Raw genomic sequence first — 25,179 nt, forward strand, 5'->3', positions numbered from 1 at the left:
ACAAAAATATATTTAATAAGCTTGTTATATAAAATCAAACATTTAACATTTTCAACATTTTATCAATTCAAACTCACTGATAACTGGGAGTGCTCTATTTTGGAAGATTACCTAAACATATATTTACATATTTACAACACAGGTAAATATAACTGAAGAGCTACTTCAACTAATGTTGAAATTCACAGAATTCTAGAGACTTATAGGCTAAAAGTGCCATAAATTTATCTGTAGTCAAATGTACTGCACTAATTATGAACAATATCTTAGTAAGTATTAAAAGGAAAAAAATCTGGGAGGGAAATGGTGATCTTAAAGTTCTGTGACAAACTCTTAGAAGATACGTGAAATCAATTTAATGACCAAGATTTCTTGACGAGTCCCTGATTGTCATTTTTGGCAGCTCAACCCAGTCTGTTGAGATGGCAGTGTGCTATATGCTGTCCGGAACCCTACATTGTCTCATCAGAGCCATGCTCCTAAATGCTCCAAGGGCCCTGGTCAAAAGTAAGGAAATGATAGCAACTCTGAGTGCTGTATACACCTTTCCCATACAGGCTAAGGCCTTATGCCTAAATTTATTACTAAAAGATTACAGGCCTTTTACCCTTTCATACCAAAAAATACATTCTTAACATGTTTTAAAAGGGTTCTTTCTTTCCATTTTGGGAGGAGGTGAACCCTATGCATTATATATAGAAATATATCACAATTCAGGTCCCAAATCCTATTTTGCATTTTAAACTATGCAACAATATTTAAACCATCTGATTTCAGACAATATTCCACATTAAAGCAGTACACATCTGTTTTCAAATACTGCATAGGTTGTTTTTTAAAGAAATGTACTGCTGCTGTACGAGTTTACCAAGTGATCATTTCCTATTTACTATCTGGTTTATAATCACATTTCTTGCTGCATTTGTCTCCACTGAGAATATTCAAAGCAGTTTCTAATATATAGCGTTTTAGAAGTGTTTGCTGTATTGGCTTTTAAATGATAAACATTTTTTTGCTCAATAAAATAATATTTTTAATAACAAAATACATGTAAAATTAGAATTTTATCATTTCCAAAAAAGTTGCCTTTATTAACCAAAGTACTTGTTTGCAGTTTTTTATCTGTGAAAATATTTTAAAGCCCTTACAAAAACCTAAATTTTATTTAAAAAAAAATTAACTTAAAAATTCTTGCCATGTTGCTGGGCATACCACTGCTGTCTCTGCTTGCGGTTTTCCAACTCTGTGAGCAGAGCCTGTCTGTAGGCTTCATACATTTTAACAATCTGTTCCAGTTCTTTCATGAAAAGCAACTTTAGCATTCCCTGGTATGTATCCAGGTCAGCCAGTTGGAAGAGTTCCCACTTGAGAATGTGGTCATATCTGTTTTAAAACATAATCATGCATATGTTCACAACACATACAGAAACAGGTATTGACAGCAACAAAATAATCTATTTTTATAAAGATCAACTTTATTATATCTAACAAACCATAAGCTTTAATTAAAAATAACTGAGTTGTTAACTTATTTAAACAGACTATCTTTTTAGGGAGAGGAGAAAACTGCTGATACTACTTCGTTTCAATTTAAGTTAAAAAATACCCATTTCTTTAATCTTTATCAATTATTCTAATGGTAACATTAGACAGCAATTAACACAGATTTCAGACCACTGTGGTTCTGTAATTTCAGAAAAACACACATGCTATTGCTGTTTGTAAGTTCATCTAAAGTTAATTTTCAGGACTTAAGAATGCTGTAGACCACATTATGCCTGAAAATAATATACAAAACTGGGCAAAGTCACTGAGTCATTAGTGTTGATAGAGTTTTCTGAAGAATGCTATCACTACAGTAAACAAGGAACTAAAAGGAGAATGAAAAGGAACCATCATTTGTGGGCTTTTTTCCTGAGGTGAGTATACACTATTAAAACAGAAAAACTCAAGCAGAAAGGGAAGAATAAGTTATTTTCAAAATGAGAGTAAGTATACTGTAGAAGTGTGTGGAGAAGGACTCATGTAAGATTGTATTTACATATATCTTAGAAGGCTTTTTAGTCCTTCAATGGTAAGTTGGTCCCATACTGAGAGGGAAGTAATAAGCAATAAAAAGGAGTAATTTACACTCTATATTGAAAGACCTGAAGCCATCACTCTACTCCCAATTCCCCCATTTTACAGATGAAAAAACTGAAACCTAAAGAGGGTATATCTCTCTTGCAAAATTGTTTAGTGACTAAAAAATCAGAAAGGCAGAGAGTAATAGTTTTTAATGTTAAGTTTAGACAAAGAACTTGAAGTTCTTCTCAAATCATATTGCACAACAGATACAATAGGAAGCTTTGATTGTAAATTCTAGTAAATTTATTATTAATAGTTATATTTCCTACCCAATGATTCTTTGGTAATTCACTTACCATCTTATTCCAAAAGTATCATCTAATATTTTTTTAAAAACGGTTTCTAAAAAGGGAAACCGTAAACAAATAATGAGCAGTCAGTATGAGCCACACTGACATATTTCTGTACAACTTGGGTACATGTACCACGAACCCCAGGAGCACAATATGCAGAACCACAAGGTAAATATATCTTGTGGGATCCTAAATTTACCCATTTAATTACTTGAGTGCTGCAAATCTAACAGGTATACTTGGTAGAAAGCTTTATATTCTCTTTAGTGGGAAACTCCAATATAAATAAGAGAGATACTATAAGAAATACTCAATAAGCCTCTATGAAATAACAGTTACAAGGTATTTCCTAGAACCTCTGCCATGCATGTAGCTTAAGATCTTATTTGTTTGAGACAAATTCATGATTCCTAGCAAAAATAAAAACAAAAAAACAAAAAAAAACCCAAAAACGCTTCAGGTCAGAATTCCATAGCTAAAGGACATTGCAGCAATGTCTATTGATTCAAGATGCTTAAATTGATGACGACAGTTGGAACTATAAGAACATTAAAGCTCATTTATCATCTGTGTACTTTCTAGCAAGGAAAAAGAAGGGAGAGGATAAATTAGTAAGTATCACACTTGTTTTAAGATAAGACTATCACTCTAGAAGCATTCAAATTTTGAAAAAAGGAAAAAAAAATAGCTTCACACAATTTTCTGACTTCCCAATCACCGCATTTAGCATCAAAAACAGGATTAAGGGTAGAAACAACAAAATCAGAGTAATTACAGAAAATCCATTGGGAAGAAGAAAAAGCACTCCAGAAGAGCAGAGATGAGAAAAGTATGCAATTTGCCAATTCCCAGTCCAGAGTCTTGCCCCCTTGCTATTTCTATGGCGTTACTTCCCTTCTCATATAAAACTTCCCAATATGCCTGTTTTGTTTTGTTTTTTAGGAGAAGTAAATATTTTCCATTCTTTCCTTCTTAACTAGCCAAATTATCTGATACCCCCGGCTTAATTTTTAGTCACTTATATAATATATAGGTAAATCATTCAGAAAATAGGCTGTAAACTACTTCAGTAGCCTATACTTACAGTTTCTCTTTTTGCTGTTTTTCCTAGGGCAGTATTCTATTCAAGTAACTTCTTATAAATAACTCACACATGCAAATATCAATTGCTGTCGTCCTACCAAAAAACTATGTTCATACTCCAGGGAATGCTGTCTTTAAGGAGCCAAAAGTCCTACTACTTCCAGCTCCAGGGACACGCAGCCTATGTCCCTTCATTGTGCCTGTCCTGCCTGTAACATTCTTCCTTTCTACCCACACCCAGAGCTGGGGCAAGACAACACTGCAGGACCGCCAAGCCGTAAGGAATAAAATACAGTCCATGCGAAGGTGATGCTCGGACTGGTGTTGGGGTACGTGTGTATGAGGAACAATGGAAAGTAAATATGCTCCTGATGGTCTTTTTCCTGTTATATATTAAATCTTATAACTTATTCTAGAGTTCAGCTTGATTACAGCTATATGATGCATTACAGACTTCTGAGTAGCCTCAGAAATACAACTTCACTGAGGCGCCTGGGTGGCTCAGTTGGTTAGGCATCCGACTTCAGCTCAGGTCACGATCTCAGTTTGTGAGTTTGAGCCCCGCATCGGGCTCCGTGCTGACAGCTCGGAACATGGAGCCTGCTTAGGATTCTGTGTCTCGGTCTCTCTCTGCCTTTCCCCACTCACACTCTGTCTCTGTATCTCTCAAAATAAGTAAAAACATTAAAAAAAAAAACAAAAAACACACAACTTCACTAAAATTCATCGATAAAAATTTGGAACAATCTAAGTCAAATTCTGGAAGTATATGCAAAATTGTTTTGGTAAATTACTGCTAGAGACAGAATTTTTAAATTTCTGGAAATCAGATTGGCAACTGTTAACAAAAGGAGAAAAGATGGTAGTTTTTTGGCTAAAACCTCTCCTTTGATAAGTAAATGATTCTCCATTATCTACTTTATAGAGAACAGCTCATCCTTTGTTGATAGAACAATATCAACTATTTCCATCCTTTTTAGAGACAAAAATTTTGGAACAACTAAAAAGTAACAGGTTCCTAACACTCTTAAGTTTTTAAGCCATAAAGAAGTGCTTGCTCTCTTGTTTCAGTCTGGCCTATTCTGAGAGTTCTGACCTATTTGGGAAAAAAAAAAAAAAAACTAAGTTGCTCATTTCGTAAAGTTTTATAGCTAGCTCACAGAACCAGAGTTGAAAGGGCTATGATCTCTGGGAGTCTGTTTCTTTTCATAAGAAGCAAGGAATTTCACTTACGTACTATCTTTTTCCTCCAAAAGGAAAGCTTTTTTTGTTATTCCTAGTGATGATTATAAAGCAGAACTAACATAAAAAGTAGGAAGAATAACCCTCCTCGATCTTATCAACTCCCAGAAATAACAAAATTTAACAGGCACATATTCTTCCAGACTTAAGGAACACATAAATATGCATATTCTGTAGGACATAATATTAGCATATGAACAAAGGCTGTACACAGTGATAGGTCAACTGGTACCAAGAGTGAAAAAAGAGGGAAAAAGGGATGAAAAGTCCATCTGCTATTATTCCTTATTCCATTCCTATACTGTATAGATACGATCAGATAAAGAGGCTTCAGTAGGTTAGCCCAGGCACCAAACCAAGCTAAACATCTATGGATAATTAGGTACCTAATTTCAAATAACCTAAAACGAAACTTTTGAAAAGTATTGTTTATATCTTGCAAAATAATATCTATAATTAAAACCTTTTAAAAAAATTACGTTATCAAGGCTTAAATTTGACTTAGGGGGAAAAAAAGACCCCCCAAGATTGTTTTGTCTCCATATCAGACCACAGATTAACACCCATGAATTTACAGACTGAGAAGAATGTTTATGTTGGCCAAAAATTAATAAATAGTTCATAATAAAAGGCCAATAACTTTATGAGAATGTTAATGTGGTCTAAATGAGCAGAATCATGATCAAATAATTATGAGATCCTTGAGGTAACCTATCAATTATTCAAATGAAAAGCCTGAAAAGAAGGTAATAAAAACAAACAGCTCTAAGCAAGAAAAATAACTTCTAAAATCTCTAGGCTAAAGGCATACACATATGCATGATTCAATGCACATGCACACACGGTTGGTAAATACAGAGTAACATGGCAAAAATTTAGATCAGAGTTGGCTTAACCCCCTGCAAATTTTATTTCAATGATCATCCTTTAAAAGTATGGTTAAAAGTTACTATTTCAAAAAATATATATGAAAGGTTTTACATTCCTTTCACTTGAATCTCAAAGATTTAATTTTTTTTCCCCAAATTCACTGCCCAATCATCTTATACTCTCTAAAACTCTTCTTTGGGCTATTTTATGCTGATAATTTTGGTTTCTGAAATACAAAAAAGAAATAAAGAATAAGACTACAAAAACAAGTAACTAAATGTTACCTTAACAGAGTTGTTAAAAGTACATGCAATTATTACGTGTGAAATGCCTAGACAAGTAACAAGAATTTATTAGCTGCTCAGTGTGTAATAATTTATTAAATCAGAGCATTTTATTAATTACAAAAATTAAGAGCATGATCTTTGTAACTAGAGATAAAAGTCTGAAATCTACCACTTAATAGTTGTATGACCTTAGCAGCAATAAAGCCTCCATTTTTAAATATTTTTTAACCTGTAAAATGGTTTTAGAAAGGTATGAGATAACATACATAAAAAAGTAGCACCCTAAGATACATGGGAAGCACTGGATAATTAATAACTATTTATTTTCAAACACCCCCTTTTCTGAAATCACAGCACTGTGTATTTACCAATGTTACTAATCTTATCACATTGGGTTACTGACCTAGTACCTACTTCTATTTTCCCAGACGAGAAAGGCTCTTTAAGCCTGGCAAATTCACAGACAGCTTTAAAAACTGGCCCACCTAGCGTTTTCTTCTTCAGTGCGGCTTTACTAGCTCCACTAGTTATAGTAAGAAACCATACTAAGTGCTTACACAAGGCAGCCACCATGCCATGTGCTTTAAAATGTGTGATCATTTATGAATAAAAAAAAAAAAAAGTGATCATTTATCCCCCACAGTTCAGTAGAAGAAAAAAAACTTAATTCTAAGTTCAGGAACTTGCCCAAGGTCATTCAGTAAGTAGGTGATGGAGCCAGAAATCAGACTTAGTTTCCTTCCTGACCAATCTTGACCACTCTTCTACACCTCTGCCCCCAATCATCATCAGCAGCAGCAGCAGCATCATCATCATCTTTACTAAGCTCTCAATGTACAAGGTACTGTTCATAAAAGATACTTTAGATGCACTATTTTATTGAAATCTTAATAACTTTAAGAATAGGTACTATTACTATCCTCAATTTACAGAAGATAAAACTAAGTTAAGTACTTTGCACAGGGTTACACAGCTAAAAAGTATCAGTAAACTCAAATAATCTCATATCAGAACTTACAGCCACTACATATATTATTTCCTCAACACCCTTGTATCCTGCTGTTTCTTCCTTGTACCCAGGACTTACCTGGGTCCTTACTTTTATCACAAGGTATGTATCACTTATATACAAGTTAATCTACCTGCTATGAGAATGTAAGCTCCTTACTGTATCCCTAATATAGCCCAGGTCTGCGAACAAAAAAAGATTTAATAAATGTCTGCAGAACTTGTATTTGTAGCAAATGATCTTTAAACTTTATAACCTGTGATAGCTGTTCCTCAAGTAAAATATTAGTTAAAAGCCCAATATTATTAAGAGAAAAAAAAAAAGGTGCTACCGCTCACCCCTCAAAAAAACTCTGTGCTATAAATTCACTTACTTCACAGGAGCTCGAGCATATACCTGAAGCCAGTCAGGAATTTCTGCAGTATGGTATGGATTTGCAGGTACCAGCAGGGACTGATTTCTTTCAGTTTGCTGTGGTTGATATGTGACAGGAGGGGGCTGATCATACCGAGGTACACTAAGAAAAAAGAATCAACATTCATCAGGATAAAGGCTCTAAATCTAAACAAGAAATTATAAAGAATATTATTTGATGTTTTTCAATGTGCCTCTTGCCTAAACTGAACTCCTACCATATAAAAAAACAGAGATGTGGCTTTTGTTTTTTACTATACCAGAAGAGGAGTAAAATCCACCTTCTCCAGGAAAATAACAGGTCATTAGTGATCGAAATCTAAACTAAATCTTTACATATGTTTAAGAAATTTCTTCTGTCTAGTATTTAGTCTTTTCAAGGAATGTCAAAGTAGGCCATAAAAAATCTGGAGATAAATTATAACCTTCATAACAGAAACTTAAAATTAGAATTATAATTTTCAGTAATAACTAGTAACTAACTATACATTTATATTGGAAAGGTTGGTAGTTTCTCTCAAAATGAGAATGGATATGTTCTTCCTCCTTCAGGCTGAAAAGAAGGTCTGGAATATGTAGTACTGTAAGAGTGAGGACTGGGCTTGAAATATCCACATTAACTGTAGTATTTCCTTTCTGCGTTTATCAACTTACCGAAGTTAGAATTGATTAGAACTCATTTTAAATCACAGAGACTTAAAAAAAAAAAAAAAACCAAAAAACATGCTTTTAATTAGTTCTAATGGCCTAACGGGTTGGACAGAGAGAACAGCAAAGTGGGGAGAGAACTGTTATATGGGAAAATGCTAAGGAAAAATACTGAACCACCTGAAGGCTAAAGACAGAAATCTGGGAGGTCAAAATGATCTATTTCCGAATTGGAGACAAAACCAGAAGAGCCTGCCCCAAACATCAATATTTATGTGTATACCAGAAAAGGTCACTACAATACTAAACTAGGATTAAAATGAATGTTAGACTGTGATTAACAATTTAAAGATCAATATCCACTGAGTTCTACTCCTGAAACCAATACTACACTGTATGTTAACTTGAATTAAAAAAAAAATAAACATCAATATCCAAATGGTATTGTGTTTTATCCTTATCTCTTCTTTCTAAGTAGGTACAAAGTAAAATATCCCTTGATAGTGCAACTGGGAGGTGGAAAAGAACTGTGGCTCTGCAGTCAAATATGCCTGGAGGGTTTTAACCTCAGCTTGGCCACCTTACAAGTTATATGAATGTAGGCACAACTGCTTCACTTCTCTAACTTTCAGCCTCCTTACTTGTAAATTTGGAATAAATTCATACCAAAGATGATTGTTCTCAACAGTAAATGAGCTAATGTAAGTCAAGAGTTTTGTATATAGATTAGCATAACAGAGATAAACAGCTATTAATATTATCTATGTGAGCTTAAGAAAGGTGTTTATTCTCTCCTGTTTAATGTCTACAGAGTTGCTAAGAGAAGCAAATTGTGAAAATACTTTGTAAATTAACAATTCCATAGTAAAAGTTACTGATGATAAACAGAAAATTCAGCGCAAGGTGGCTTGGTAGGTTAAGCATCCGACTCTCGATTTTGGTTCAGGTCATGATCTCAAAGTCGTGAGATGGAGCCCGCGTGGGCCTCAGCACAAAGCCTGCTTAGGATTCTCTCTCTGCCCCTCCCCCATTTGTGCTCTTGCACATGCATGTGCCCTTATTCTCTCTCAAAATAAATAAACTTAAAAAAAAAAACCAACAGCTTAATATACTCCCAAATCTGGTTGTCAGGACCACAAAGTCTTCTGCCACCAGGTGATAGCAATCTGTCATCACATTTGGTTTTTGGGTTTTGGTTTTTTTTTTTTTTTTGCATTTCCCATCATTATTCATCAACAAACATCACTGTGCTCCCACTATGTGACTGTCTCTGTGTTGGATGCTGGGACACAGCAGGAATAAGTGGAACTCATCCCTGCTCTTGGGTGGGAATTGTGATCAGCTAGAAGCGGGAGACTCAAAATTACCCCCATGACATAGGCCTGAAAATGGAGTCCAGGGAAGGCAGCAGCTTGCCTGAAATGGTATAGAGAGTAGGTGAAGGGACCAGAGCCCAAAATAGGCAGAGTGGCCAGTCTGGCTCTTTTGAAAGGATGACAATTTCATTTGTTCAATAAACAATGATTGAGTGTCACTAAATGGAATCACTGGGGAAAAAAACTTTTCAAAGTTGAATTAATAAATCCAAATATGTAAAATGATTAAAATAACACAATAATGATAAAGCTTAGTTTTTTAGGTGATATTAAAATCTATTTTCACAACAATTTTTTTTTTTTAATTTTTTTTTTCAACGTTTTTTATTTATTTTTGGGACAGAGAGAGACAGAGCATGAACGGGGGAGGGGCAGAGAGAGAGGGAGACACAGAATCGGAAACAGGCTCCAGGCTCCGAGCCATCAGCCCAGAGCCTGACGCGGGGCTCGAACTCACGGACCGCGAGATCGTGACCTGGCTGAAGTCGGACGCTTAACCGACTGCGCCACCCAGGCGCCCCTATTTTCACAATTTTAATGGTTCTAAAAAATGCCAAAGTTTGTTATCACCAAAGATCTGTGTTATGCTAGATATTAAGGAACATCTATCAACATGCTGACGATATTCTACCCATTTTAAATCTTATGGTTCAGAGAGAGTTAACAGGAAATATTTTCAATTTCATTACTAAACTAATACTAGCTTTTTATGTACTTTGAAATCCAGTGTGTATCTTACATTTACGTACAATATACCTCAATTTGGATTAATTACATTTCAAATGCTCAAGAGCCACATGTAGTCACAGGACTAGAAATCTGGCCATAAATAAGATCTACAGGATAAGCCCAAAGGATCACTGGCTACATTTGTTTATTTTTATTAGAAAAATTTTTTTAATGTCTATTTATTTTGAGAGAGATAGAGCGCAAGTGGGGGAGGGGCAGAGAGAGAGGGAGAGAGAGAATCCCAAGCAGGCTCTGTGCTCTCAATGCAAAGGCTGACATGGGGCTTCAACCCACAAACTGTGAGATCATGAACTGAGCCGAAATCAAGAGTCAGATGCTCAACTGACTGAGCCACCCAGGCGCTCCTCACTGGCTAAATTTATTAAAAAGATCTGGGATGTTTTGTACAGTTCCAATTTTCACTTTGCCTCACAACAGTAAGAAACAGAACATAAGTGTCAGAAACTGAGTAAAACAGTAAGATGTTATAATTCAGAAGAATATTTTGACACACTAGGAGGAAGGTCTGTATTATTTATAGAAATTGAAATGTAAATAGATAAATGTTTTATTTATTTATTTATATTTCTGGATATCTACAATCTAAACACTGGCATATTAAAGCAAAATCTGATCATAAGAATAATGATCGTGTTTTTGAGTTGTCTAAAAAGTTTTTTTTATATATATAAAGCTTATTTTGAGAGACAGAGAGAGAATGAGTGAGTGCTTGGGGGAGGGGCAGAAAGAGAGAGAAGAGGAAGAGAGAGAGAGAGAGAGAGAGAGAGAAAGAGAGAGAGAAAATTCCAAGCAGGCTCCACACTGTCAGTGCAGAGCCTGGTGCGTGGCTTGAATTCACTAACTGTGAGATCATGACCTGAGCCGAAATCAAGAGTCAGGCACTTAACTGGCTGAGCCACCCAGGCATCCCTTGTTTTTTGTCTTTAAAGATTTTATTTGAAAGTAATCTCTACTCCCAACATGGGGGTCAAACTCACAACCCCCATATCAAGAGTCGCACACTCTACTGAACCAGCCAGGTGCCCCTAAAAAAAATTTTTTTTTAATTATTAAAACCATTACTGAATCTAAGTCCTAAGAAAAATGTCATAAACTTTTAAAAATAAATCTTTCAAATATCAAACTTCAGGATGCCTTTCTCTTTAACAAAAATAGGAATCAAAATCTAACATTAGATAACCTCAATAAAAAAACTTAAAAACAGAAGTGAAACTATACCTAGGAGCACAAGGATGCCTATATTGAGCCTTCTTATTTGTGTGATCCACGTAATAGGTTCCAAATTCTGATGACTCAACTCGCTCCCATCCTGGAGGAAGTCCTTCTCGCTCAAGAGGATGGCTCCAATGAGTTGTATTTGTGTTGTGATCTATATAATATTTTCTCCCTCTCATTGTCCAGTCCACAGACCAGCCAGGAGGAAGAGGTAAATCTTCAGAACCATGGTTAGTTAAATTTCCTAAAGATGTAGCAGCAACTCTCCCAATTCCTGAGGATAAAGAGAGAAAAAGAACAGAACAATTATTTAAAGCTAAAAAATATGCCATCTGAGAAACAGTTACAAAATCAACTATCCTGCTTATACTCTTTGGCCAAAATCCATGATTTCATAATTATAAATAAAAATTTTCATGAAACTAGCCAGTATTACTAATGTTTAATTACAAAAAAGGGAGGAAACTAGATTTCCTCTTTGAAATTAGTTTTTTTTGGTTGATGCCTCCATCACCAGGCTATATAAACATTTAGCTATTAGCAAAGCTACTTAAGTATGTATATTGCTAAAGGAAAAGTGAGGAAAATAAAATTTCACCCCATTCAAGATTTAAGATTTGACATCTCACCTAAAACAGCAAAAATAAATTTGTAAAACTGTTTCTGGTTTATGATTACTTAAATATAATCTAGCTGTGCCCTAGAACCATTAAGTAAATTTATCAAGGTAGCATCATATGAGGTCAACATACAAAAATCAATTAAATATCTGTATACTAGCAACAACTGGAAACAGATTATACCACTTACTATAGCTCCAAAAAATCAAATATTTACATATTAATAAAACAAAATATAGACAACAAATTACATGGAGAATCTGTATGCTGAAAACTACAAAACACTGATGAGAGAACTGAAAGATGACCTATCATGTTAATGGACTGGAAGACGCAACATAAAGATGCCAATTCTTCCTGAAATGACCTTTAAGATAATTCCACTCAAAAGTCCAGCAGGAGTTTTATAGATACAGACAGAAATAGGCAGACTCTAAAATGTATATGGAAAGACAAAAGAAGTAGAGAAGCCAAGAAAAAATGTTGTTTTAATTGTTTTTAATGTTTATTTTTCAGAGAGAGAGAGAGACAGAGAGAGATCAAAATTGAGGAGAGGGGTAGACAGAGGGAGACACAGAATCTGAAGTAGGTTCCAAGCTCTGAGCTGTCAGCACAAAGCCCAATGCCGGGGCTCAAACTCACGAACCATGAAATCAGGACCACCTTGAGATGAAGTTGGACACTTAACCAACAAGCCACCCAGGTGCTCCAAAAAGCCAAAAATTAAAAAAAAAAAAAAAATAAGAACAACGTTGGAGGATTCAAGCTACCTGATTTCTTTTTTAAAGTAATCTCTATGCCCAGGGTGGGGCTCGAACTCATGATCCTAAGATCAAGAGTCACATGCTCTACCAACTGAGACAGCCAGGTTCCCCTCATATTACCTGACTTAAGAATTAAAACAGTGTGGTATTGGCAAAGGACAAACAGATCAATGGAACAAAGAATCCTAAAATATACCTACACATACACTATCAATTGGTTTTAACAAAGAGGAAAAGACAATTTGATAAAGGATAGTTTTTTCAACAAATGGTGTTAGAATTGGACATCTATATGCAAAAAAATTAATCTATACATTCTACCTTCTATAAACCTAAGAGGGATCATATACCTAAGCATAAAACATAAAACTGTAAACCTTTAAAAAAAAAAAGGAGGATAAATTTTTGTGACCTTACATTAGGCAGAGTTCTTATATGCTGAAAGTGTAACCTATAAAAGAACCTGTATACAAATGTTCACAGCAGCTTTATTCATAATAGGCAAAAACTGGAAGCAGCCCAGATTCTTCAATAAGTGAATGGGTTAAATGAACTCTGATACATATATAACCCAGAATACTATTTGGCAATAGAAAGAGGAACTATGATACATACACCAATTTATATCAATCTCTAGAGGAAATTTTGCTGAGTGAAAAATGCCAATCTATCTCAAAAGGTTACATGCTGTATAATTATATAACATTTTGAAATGATAAAATTTTAGAAATGGAGAATAGTGATTATTTGCCAAGGTTGGAAAGAGAGGTGAGTGTGGTTATAAAAGGGCAAACATAAAAGATCCTTGTGGTGACAGAACTCTTGTGTCTTTACAATGGTGGTGAAATACACAATCTACACTACACACACACACACACACACACACACACACACACACGTGTTCAAGTAAAGTAAAACTAGGGAAATCTGAACATGATGGGTACATTGTACCGAGGTCAACATCTTAGCTATACTATAGTTTTGCAAAGTGTTAAGCAATGGGGGAAACTAAAGTGTACAGAGGATCTAAGTTATTTCTTACAACTGCATATGAATCTACAATTATCTTGATAAAAACTTTAACTAAAAAACAGAAAGAGGCATAACCTTTAGATTCAATATACATGTAATAACTGCCAAAAACATCTGAGATAGAGTAAGAACAGTAAAGAAAGAAATGGAGATAAAGAGAGCACTGTGAAAAACTAGTTAGCCCAAAACACTACTCTGGTATTTTCTCCTTTTCCCTCCACAACCTTCCACAATGCTTCCATCTCTAGCAATCATAGGAGGAGATTTCAAACAACTGGCAAAGAAAAACTTATTCAATATGTATAATAAGACCAGTACAACATCAATTCTTAAGAAAAATTAAAGAGTTCTTCAAAAAGGTACAAATTTATTTAAATGAACATTCAGAAAAATGTCCCAAAGCAGAGGGGGAAAACAATGCAACTAAGTATTCTCCCATTAATTAAAAGAAAAAGAGGAGGAAGCAATCAACTCTCTGAAGGAAGATCACAAAGAAAAGCAAGAACCCCAAAGATAGGATGGTAAGACAACAAAGATAAAAGCTATGCTCAGGAAAGAAAGATGAAGACAAAAAAATGGAAGAACAAACATGCAATGTTTGTTACAATGGAGAAACCTGGCAAATCTTAACCAAGTATGAATGTCAGTATCACCAGTAATGTCAGATACATATCATCTACACCTCCCTATATTTGACATGAAGAGGATATTCCACTTTTGTGGCATTCTTTCCAAAAACCAAAATCCCAGTCTAATCATGAGAAAAACAGGAAACAAACTCTAAACTGAAGGATGATCCACAAAATATCTGACAAGTATTCCTCACAACTATCAAGGTTGTGAAAAACAAGAAAGGAATAAGCAGTTGTCATAGACCAAAGAACACTAAGGAAATATGACAACTAAATGCAACAATTTGATAAGGGAGCCAAGATGTCCACAAAGTTCCAAAATGGCTCATCACCTTTACCAATGCCATATTAAACCATGATTCCTAACCTTTTCATGACACACCCCACCTATACTTTCTCAAAGTATTATGTGCACTAATTTTTTTTTTCAAACTATTTGGGATAATTTTATAAAACCCATTGAGAGAAGAATGTACAGTACAAAATAACTCAGAACCACAGATTTAAAACAAAACATTCCTAGTAATAAAATAGGTCTAGCAGACAGGGGAAAAAAGCTGTATCAAGCTCTAGCACATGAGACCCCCCCCCCCCCACTCTAAGTTCAGCCAGAATGCTGAAACTTCAATAACCAAACATGCCAAATCTGAAAAAAGCATACAAGGGCACATTAACGCTCTTACAAAGGGCATGAGCACTGACAATTACTAGTGTCTCCTCTGTCCCTGGCCTTTTCCAAATGTAGTAGTTCATACACAAACTAACTCTAAGGTAGTAGTATCACTACCAATTTACAGACGAGGAAACAAAGATTCAAGTAAGTTATTTTACCAAAACCACAGAGTTGGTACATGGTCAAATGACGAATTTATTACTAACAAAGCGTCACACAAAAGATCAACTGTAATTCTTCAAAGAAAAAATATGACTACCATTAATACAAGAAAAAGGCAGCTACCAAGTTTGAACTCAATCAGTGGAAAAATAACTTATTTCTGAGATACAAGGAAAAAATTAGTTTTCCATTATTTTGATTAGTTTCAGAAAAGAATGAGTGGCATTCATAATCCTCAAAATAACTTCCATTTCATATAAACACCTTCCATTTATATGAAGTAAAACACTCATATGCTAAATACATTATTTCCCATACATAAGGATAAAGGATAACACAAGGATATTATTTTGTCTCCCCACCAAGATTTATTAGATATGCCGCCAAAGAATTTACAGCTGGCAGGTATCTGTGAAATCTGCCCTTATAGACAAAGCTCAAAAATTCTGGTTTGCTAATTTTGTAGTGGATATGAGAATAAAATGGAATCTGAACTCTAAGGAAGGTCCACAGGCTTCAGGGTAATAAATACTAAACATCACAGCCCATGTTATAATCAAGATGTTGATAAAGAGATGTAAGCATTGAACCAAGCCAACTACTCTTTCTCCTCCTCTGCAAAATAATTACAAATAAAGTTGTATCTCTAAAGATTATTTACATCTCCTTAAAGATGATTCTAGGGTCACGAAATATTTATGCATTTCCTGGAGTAAACTTAACTTCAGTGTTTTTTTGTAAAGTCTGACACTTTTCAGTTCAATTTTGGTAACTTGAGTTCATAAGTTCAAGTCTTGCATCGGGCTCTCTGGTGTCAGCACAAAGCTTGCTTGGGATCCTCTGTCCCTCTTCCGCTTGCGTGTAAGCTCTCTCAATGAACACTGGGGCACCTGGGTTGCTCAGTCAGTTAAGCGTGGCTCAGATCATGACCTCACGTTTCGTGAGTCTGAGTCCCACGTCAGGCTCTGTGCTGACAGTTTGGAGCCTGGAGCCTGGAGCCTGCGTTGGATTCTGCGTCTCCCTATCTCTTTGCCCCTCCCCCACTCTCTCTCTCTCACACACACACACTCTCTCTCTCTCTCTCTCTCAAAAATAAACATTAAAAAATAAACATTTTAAAATACATAAATAATAAAATTTTGAGGCGCCTGAGTGGCTCAGTCAACTGAGCGCCCAACTCTTGATCCCAGGATCATGGGATGGAGCCCTTTGTCAGGCTCTGCAGGGAGTGTGGAGCCTGCTTAAAAGTCTCTCCCTCTCCCCACCCCTCCCCCCTCCCTTGTGTGCAAGCTCTTTTTCTAAATAAATAAATGTTTTAGAAGTCTGTTACTTAAACCTGTGTAGAACTAAATTATTTAAAAGCAAAACAAAGGAATTCAGTCTGCCATTAGTATTCCAACTAAAGACTTCCTGTTAACAGTAGAATTCCTTCCTTTGGCACATGGATTGGGTGCCTGACCAGTACATTGGCCAAAACATTAAAGGTCAAATTTCGCAGCTAAACAGAGAACTTGCTAGGCCCTAAATCTCTTTGAGACCTTATACAATCTGTTTTTGGCTTCTGCCAAATACAGTAACATAAAGTTAACCCTTGAGATAAGGTGTTTCCTGAAAGTCTAAGTAATTGGCAGGATATACTACTTTCATTAAGTCATTACAAAACTATTTTCTTCCATATCTTTTTAATGTTTACTACATTAGAAGAACAATCAAAATTTAAAGTTGTGGAAATAAATCTGTCTATAGCACATCTTTATCCTCCCACAAACTTTCTCCTTTCCATTCATTCAAATTCCTTGAACTCTTGTCAGCATAAATCATGAAAATATAATGAAGTTTCAAGTCTTTTCAGGATAAATTCAAGAAACTTCCAGCTACTTTTTCCTATTCAGATTATTTTTCTTTTTGGAAAACACAGCTGTTAGGCTTTTCTGCTCGGTTAATAATTGATTATTAATCCTTCCCTGACACTTACTCCTTCAAAGAACTGTTTTTTTTCCTAAAAGGTAAAGCATTAAATCTTATTGCCCTGATAGAAACTGTTATTAAGTGAAATTTCTCAAGTATATGATCACTGCTCTAATAAACACAAATCTTTTTTTTAAAATGACATTCTTGGGGCGCCTGGGTGGCTCAGTCAGTTGAGCATCCAACTTCGGCTCAGGTCACAATCTCATGGTTCATGGGTTTGAGCACCGCATTGGGCTCAGTGCTGACAGCTCAGAGCCTGGAGCCTGCTTTGGATTCTGTGTCTCCCTCTCTTTCTGCCCCTCCCTGCTCATGCTCTCTCTCTCAAAAATAAATAAACACCAAAAAAATTTTTTTTCATGACATTCTTGGGGCGCCTAGGTGGCTCAGGTGGTTAAGCATCCAACTTCAGCCTAGGTCATGATCTTGCTGTTCCCAAGTTCAAGCCCCATATCAGGCTCTGTGCTGACAGTTCAGAGCCTGGAGCCTGTTTCAGATTCTGTGTCTCCTCTCTCTCTCTGCTGCTCCTCCATTCAGGCTCTGTCTCCCTCTCAAAAATAAACATTAAAAAAAAATTTTTTTGATGACATTTTTGGGGCACCTGGGTGGCTCAGTCAGTTAAATGTCCAACTTCAGGTCATGATCTCACGGCTCATGGGTTTGGGCCCCCCATGGGGCTCTGTGCTGACAGCTCAAGGCCTGGAGCCTGCTTCAGATTCTGTGTCTCCCTCTCCCTCTGCCCCTCCACTATTTGCACTGTCTCTAGCTCTCAAAAATGAGTAAATGTTAAAAAAATTTTTTTGTTGTTGTTGTTTAAATGACATGCTTTAGAGGCACCTAGGTGGTTCAGTTGGTTAAGCGTCAGACTTTTGGTTTTGGCTCAGATCATAATCTTGAGGTTTTCTGAGTTCAAGCCCAGAATTGGGCTCTGCACTGACAGTGTGGAGCCTGCTTGGGATTCTCTCTCTCCTCTCTCTCAAAATAAATAAATAAACTTAAAAAAAAGTTTAAACTTACCAAAACTATGTCAGACTGCCACTAAGAGAGGATTAGTAGAAATTCAGTTCTCACAGTATTTCCTCAATGATATTTTGTGAATCAAAATTTTAAAACAGTATTTTAACTTGGCATTATTAATTCTAAATACTTAAATTTAGACAGAAAAGTGTTAGGAGTTTTATTAGTGATGTCTGCAATACACATAAATATAACAAAAATGAGTGTGAAGTATTTATGATAAATAGATTCTTTTAAGCTATTATTCCTGCTACCCCTCAGCTAACCAAAACTGTCTTAAGACTCCAGATGTGAAATCTCTGGACTCATTCATTTAGTCAAGCATTTGTAGTTGCAGCACCTCCTATGCAGCCAAGTGCTATGCTAATCCTATCTGACTTTTCTCTTTCCCTCATCTCTCATATCCCATTTGTGGCCAAGTCCCATCAATGCAGATGTGTCCCACTTCTTCCCTTCCCAAATGCTTGCAGCTGAGGTCAGGTCCTCATTAACATTTAAAATAATAATCTCCAAACGTGCACCAAATGGAAGATTATGGATGATTGTGGAGTCACCAAAACTACTCATAAATAGTGTATAATGTTAAGAAACTCATTCAAGTAGGGGCGCCTGCCGTGGCTCAGTCCGTTATGCTGACAGCTCAGAGCCTGAAGCCTGCTTCAGATGCTGTCTCCCTCTCTCTACCCTGCTCATGTCTCTGTCTCAAAAGTGAACAAACGTTAGAAAAAAAAACACCTTTTTTAAAGAAAAAAAAATAAAACTCATTCAAGTAAAAAGTAGGGGTATGAAACTATACACAGTATAATCACAACAATATGAAAAAAAAAAGAATTCCATAAAAAAAAAAAGATGAAGGAAATTAACTGAAACACTATGAATCTCCAGCCTGATGAGTACTTTCCTTTAACTTTTCCACTTCTTGCAAATTTTCTACAGTAAGCAGCTATTAACTCTAAAAAAAAAAAATGAGTTTTTTTAAAAAGCTTACTATTTTGGTTGGATAACAAATTATTCCTGAGATTTAAAATTACTCAACATTAGAAATATCCAAAATAAACACCAAAGCATGCAACTGTCTAATCCTTTGACCTAGATGCTCTTTAAAAACAAAAAGGCACAGGGGCGCCTTGCTGGCTCAGTCAGTGGAGCATGCGACTCAGTCTCAGGCTTGTGAGTTCAAGAACCTGTCGAGAGTAGAGATTACTTAAAAAAAAAAAAAAAAAAATCTTAAAATCAAAAAGGCACTCAACCATGTTAATTTCTACATGCCTAGGAAAGCTCTCCTCTTCGATGTCCCAATGAGATTCCAAAGTCAGCTTTCACAAAATAAGCTGCTTTTACCAACTATTCTCCATTATTCCTCAATTTTCAAAACTTCAGTGATTTACTTTCTCCTAAAACCATAATTCTCAATTTTTCCTTCAAAAGCATCACAGATTTGCCCTTTTCTCTCCCATACCACTGGTACCTGCAGTTATCTTTTCTCTAGCCATCTATCTTGAGTACAACTAGTAATATTTACACACTGCTCTTATAAAATGACTTGTTTTTGGGGGGTGTCTGGGGGCTCAGTCGGTTAAGTATCCGATTCTGGCTCACGTCATGGTCTCATAGTTCATGGTTTTGAGCTCTGCATCAGGCTCTCTGATGACAGCTCAGAGCCTGGAGCCTGCTTCAGATTCTGTGTCTCCATCTCTCTGCCCCTCTTCTGCTCAACTCTCTCTCTCTCTCAAAAATAAACATTAAAAAAATGTTTTTAAATGACTTGTCTTTTTGAAATCTTTGATGGCTTCTATTTGACTGTTTAAATCCTTCAGCCTGTTGTTGAACCACAAATCTGCATTCCGCCTCACATCTTTCTTTAAACTAGAACTATACAGTTCTTTGGATTTACATGTCTACTCTGTTTTCACCAGGTTATTCCTAGTTTTCCACCTCAAATGACCTTCCTCTGCCCGTCTGAAGTCCAAGCTCAAAGTGCAGTTCAAGTCCTACCTCTTCCACGAATCATTCTTTAAGTATCCCAGCCTGGGGTGCGTAGGTGACTCAGTTGGTTAAGCGTCTGCCTTTGGCTCAGGTCACGATCTCACAGGTTCCTAAGTTCAAGCCCCACATTGGGCTCTCTGCTGTCCCTGCAGAGCTGGCTTCAGATGCTCTGTTCCCCACTCTCTCTGCTCCTCCCCTGCTCATGCACAGGCATATGAACTCTCCCTCTCAAAAAAAAAAAAGTATTCCAGCCTACCCTGACATCTCTTCTGACTCCCCTCTTGTACTTAGTACCACAAAGTCTAACAACCGTTCTGTGATTATTGTGCATATGTTGGTTTTGTTTCCCAAGTAAGATACCACAGGGCACAGAGGGCAGATACCAAGAAGGTCAGAGAAAATAAATAAATGATTAATACTAAGTGTATAAAATGTTTTCTACACTCATGCTCCAAACTATTTCTAAGTCACCTTGTTTGAAGTTCCCTGAGTTAAAAAGTAAATGTGTCGTGTATTTATTTTTATACTGTCAAGATTTAATGCCTACAACTTATCAGGAAAAAAAAAATCAGATAAAAGTTTAATTTTCAGCTCTTGCTTCAGTTTATCTAGTGTAATCCAGTACTTTAGGAATAAAGTAGAATTGTGCATTTCTATGTCTTCTGCCCCTTGTACAAATATCCCCAAGTTAACAAACATGGAAAGCAGATTTAAAAAAAATTATATGGCTAATATGTTTGTTCATTCCAAAAAGATCAACAAAACACAGGCTAACACCCAACCATTTGACAGAAGTCTTTCTGACCAACCTGGGAAATAATTATTGAACTATGAAAGCAGTTTTGTTAAGAGAAACAATGTAGGTTCTATCCCTTACCATGCCCAATTCTTCCTATCCACCTTTCTTTTCTCAAGTTTAAGTCCACGTCCACTTTCTTTGAAACTCTAACATTCCCATTCTACCAAATTATTAACAAAACTGGCAAAATGGGAAAGTATTTTTCTGGGAATGTCTGTTGGCTTCCCAAAACAATCCAGAAAAGAGCATCTTTTTAATTGTTAATAAATCTAATGTAGGATTTGTAATTTTAAGTTACCTGAGGCATGCCTCCCCTGATTCTGTGGCATTCTTTGGAAGAGATCGTGGTTGTATTCATAATATCTATAGTCTTCATGTGCACGATCTCCAAGTGGGCGCCTTCTCTGACCATCAAAATAATTATCTGAATAATAATATCGGGAACCAGAGTCTCCATTTTCAACAGCAAAATTAACTTCTGTTAAAAATGACTGAGAAGATCCATACTCCCTAGGGACATCTGCTAGACTCCTGGCAAGATAAGAAGGTGCAGATAATCTGTTGCTTTCTCTTCTCATTATTTCATGAGGTGTTCTTTGAATTGGAGTTCTAAGAAAACTCTGGTTTCTTGAAACTATTCCATCACCAGAAGCTGAAAAGGCATTTGGGCTTGATTCTGGCAAACAGATATCAGTTCGTCTTGGAATTGTTGGACCATGTCGAATAAATGAAGGCATGAGATCTACAATAAAACAAAGAGTAAAATGACCACTTCATTAAGGAATTAAATACACTTTTCAAAAGCTGTTCATTTACACCTATTACCCCAAAATGCAAAATTTCAATGGACTCAAGCACACATCATTTAAAATTCTGACTTAAGATAGTACTTGGGTATTTAAAAATTAATGCTAATTAATATTTTCCCACTCAAATGAACTTATAATTTATATCAACGGGGTATGTGTAAACTTAGAATCAAATGTATTCTGCATACCACCACACAAAACAAGATGAAATGTCAGTAAGCTTAATTATGGTTAATGAAATATTCATTAATAAATGTGTAAAAATTGGGGCGTCTGGGTGGCTCACTCGGTTGGGCGGCCGACTTTGGCTCAGGTCATGATCTCACAGTCCATTAGTCTGTGAGTTCGAGCCCTGAGTCAGTCTCTGTGCTGACAGCTCAGAGCCTGGAGCTTGCCTTGAGTTGTGTGTCTCCTTCTCTCTCTGCACATCCTCCACTCGCACTGTCTCTCTCTCTCTCTCAAAAATAAACATTAAAAAAAATTTAATAAATGTTTAAAAATAGGAAACAATCTAACAAATAGATAAAATTACCAGTATAATTTAAGATTTTTTTGTTGTTGATTTCAGTTCATTTTCAAAATTCCCAAAAATCCTTTTTCAAGCAAACACAATTTCAAGAATAAAACAAAACATATGCCATTCCCAAACATGTAAAGGTAAATTCCTTTAAAAAGAAAAAAAAAAAAAACTTTAATTAACCTGGTTTCCTTTTGGATTACGTGGCACTAGTACATTAGTACGCTAGTCAAAAGCTGGAGAGCCAAAAAGTTAGCTATGAAAATTAAAAAATAAAAAGATCTCATTTCAAAGAGGCATACAAATGTTGAATCAGTTCAAAAATTCCAAGCCTCAAACTATGGCTCCCTTAAGAACAAGTAATTATAATTCAAAACAAAAGATAACAGAACAATGGCCTTCAGGATATAGTACTTCTGAATACAGAATTTACATGGCTTAGACACGCCAGGTTAGAAAGCAAATAACTTTATAACAAAAAGAAAACTAGATTTGGAAACTTATTAGCTAAGTAAACAATTAAATTAGAGAGCACTGATATTAAGCTCTAGAAGCTAACTCTAGAAAATCAATATTCAAATAAGCAAGCTCAAAACTCGATGAAATTAAAAAATACTACATCATTATTTGCTTTAAAGTATGGCAAACGTGGGGCGCCTTAAGCGTCCGACTTCGGCTCAGGTCATGATCTCACAGTCTGTGAGTTCGAGCCCCGCGTCAGGCTCTGTGCTGACAGCTCAGAGCCTGTTTCAGATTCTGTGTTTCCCTCTCTCTCTGACCCTCCCCCATTCATGCTCTGTCTCTAAAATAAATAAACGTTAAAAAAAAAAAAAAAGTATGGCAAACATATTTCATGATTTCAAGTAATGTTTAATAAAGTTTATTTGCAGCAAACTGCAACCTATCATAAATTTAACCGAAAACCTAAAAGCATATGTAACTGAAAAATAAACTGCTAAACAAAGGTTTAAAAATCAACTTTCAGGGGCACCGAGCTGGCTCAGCACGAAGAGCAAGCAGCTCTTGATTTGTGGGGTCATGATTTCCAGACCCACATTGGGTGTACAGATTACTTAAATAAACTTAAAAAATAAATACATAAAAATCAATTTTCAGGTTACTGGTGCATCCATCTAATCTATTTTGATGTTCTATCAAGAAAGAACTGCAAATACAAGAATAAATTTCCAAAGCAGATGATGTGGTTATTATTTTTTAAAAAACATGCTCCGTGCCTGGTGGCTCAGTTGGTTAAGCGCCCTGTCTTGATTTCGGCTCAGATTATGATCTCACAGTTATGTGAGTTCGAGCCCCACATCAGGCTCTGTGCTGTCAGCACGGAGCCTGCTTGGGATTCTTTCTTTCTCTCTCTCTCTCTTTCCCACCCCACCCCCCACCCCCGAGCCCGACTTGCGCTCTCTCTCAAAATAAGTAACTAAATTTAAAAAAAAAATGCTCTCCACACCTCTCTGAGTGATCCTGGATAAATACTAGGAACCTCTATGAACAGCTTTCCCAATTACAGTATGAGGTAATTAATGGTTAAGTCACAAGGTTATTAGGAACTTCCAAAAAGTACACTTACACAAGTGCTCAGTATGCAGTATAAACATCAAAATATTAGTTCCTTACTTCACAAATGTCCTGAATACACAAGCAAACATTAAAAATTAAAAAGATTCAGCTGAAAAATGAGAGTCAAATACCTGAATTGAAAAGTGATGGGGAGGTGGAGAGAAATACAAACTATTAAAAAAAAACAAACAAAAACTTCCTGGCAATTTCTCCTAAAATACGATAGAAATCATTTTCAGTACTTCGCCTTTTTTGGAGTGGGGGGGGGGGGGGAGGGGAGAGTGTTATTTGGAGCAATTCTCACGAATATACCCAAATACACATGATTTTGGCTTCTCTAATATCTAGAATTGATGAGGCTTTGGGAAGCGGCTACAATAGCGACGGTCAACTGTCACCTCTTCACATGTCTGCATCCAGCAGAAGGGCTAAGGAATTCTACTCGGGTTTGCACAACTCCCAGCACGGACGAGTAACACCCGAAATGTTTGCAAACACAAGGCATATCTTGAAGTATCTAGAAGAAGAAAAAGTATGCCCCAGTCTAATCACTTTCACCCCCATAGCATCAGGCAATCAGCAACCTAAGTGTTTCCTTAAGAACCTCTTGCTTCCAGTAATCAAACGAAACAACACTCTGCCATGGGGGGACAGGAAAGTTTGTTTTTTTAGGAAGGCCCACGGGGGAGGGACTAATCTAAGTTTCTTATACTGTATCGGCTTTTAAACGATGACCACCACTTCGGGCACAAAAACATTAAAGAACAGTATTTCATAGAGACCAGTAGGAAAGAAAAGCCGCGGGAAGCCGCGTCGGGAGCCCCGCCTGGCCCCCCGCAGCTGCTCGGGCCAGGTGTGGGTGCGCCCCGCCCGACACTCACTCCGCAGCAGAGGCGACGTCTCCTTCTTCACGTACTTGCCCTGCACCTCGGCGGGCTTGGACACTTCGTTTTTGGTCTTCTTTCGGGACAGCATCCTTGTCGACGAGGCCCCAGGCCGCGCCAAGCAGCCTCTTTAGGGCTCCGCGCAGGGCGCCGGTCGGCCCCGCCGCCACCTCCGCCGGCGCCGCCGCCTCCTTCCCTCCCGAGCCGCCGCCGCTGCCGCCGCCGCCGCCTCTCCGCAGCCCGGTGTCGCCCGCAGGGACTGCCGCATGTTCGGGGCGCTAAGCGCGCCGGCCACAGCTCAGTCGCCTGTCAGTCCCTTCCCGGATATCTGCCCACTCCGCGATGCTGCCCTAGAACTCTGTGAGCAGAGGCCAGAAACGCCCGGCCAGGGCCATGGTCTGCCGCCGGCCGCCTAGTAACCGCTACC

General features: G+C 36.8%; 1 protein-coding gene across 1 annotated transcript; it reads right to left on the reverse strand.

Annotated features, from left to right (window-relative positions):
• On the reverse strand, positions 1-25,106 carry SAV1 (salvador family WW domain containing protein 1). The gene is made up of 5 exons (XM_007097560.3): positions 24,750-25,106; positions 21,266-21,709; positions 11,318-11,588; positions 7,285-7,428; positions 1-1,383 (listed from the first exon to the last, which is right to left on the reverse strand). The coding sequence occupies exons 1-5, from the start codon at positions 24,841-24,843 to the stop codon at positions 1,182-1,184; spliced, it is 1,155 nt and encodes a 384-aa protein (XP_007097622.1). The 5' UTR covers positions 24,844-25,106; the 3' UTR covers positions 1-1,181.
• Between the last annotated feature and the right edge of the window lie 73 nt (positions 25,107-25,179).

This window comes from Panthera tigris, chromosome B3 (assembly GCF_018350195.1).
Source record: "Panthera tigris isolate Pti1 chromosome B3, P.tigris_Pti1_mat1.1, whole genome shotgun sequence".
Classification (NCBI taxonomy): Eukaryota; Metazoa; Chordata; class Mammalia; order Carnivora; family Felidae; genus Panthera; species Panthera tigris.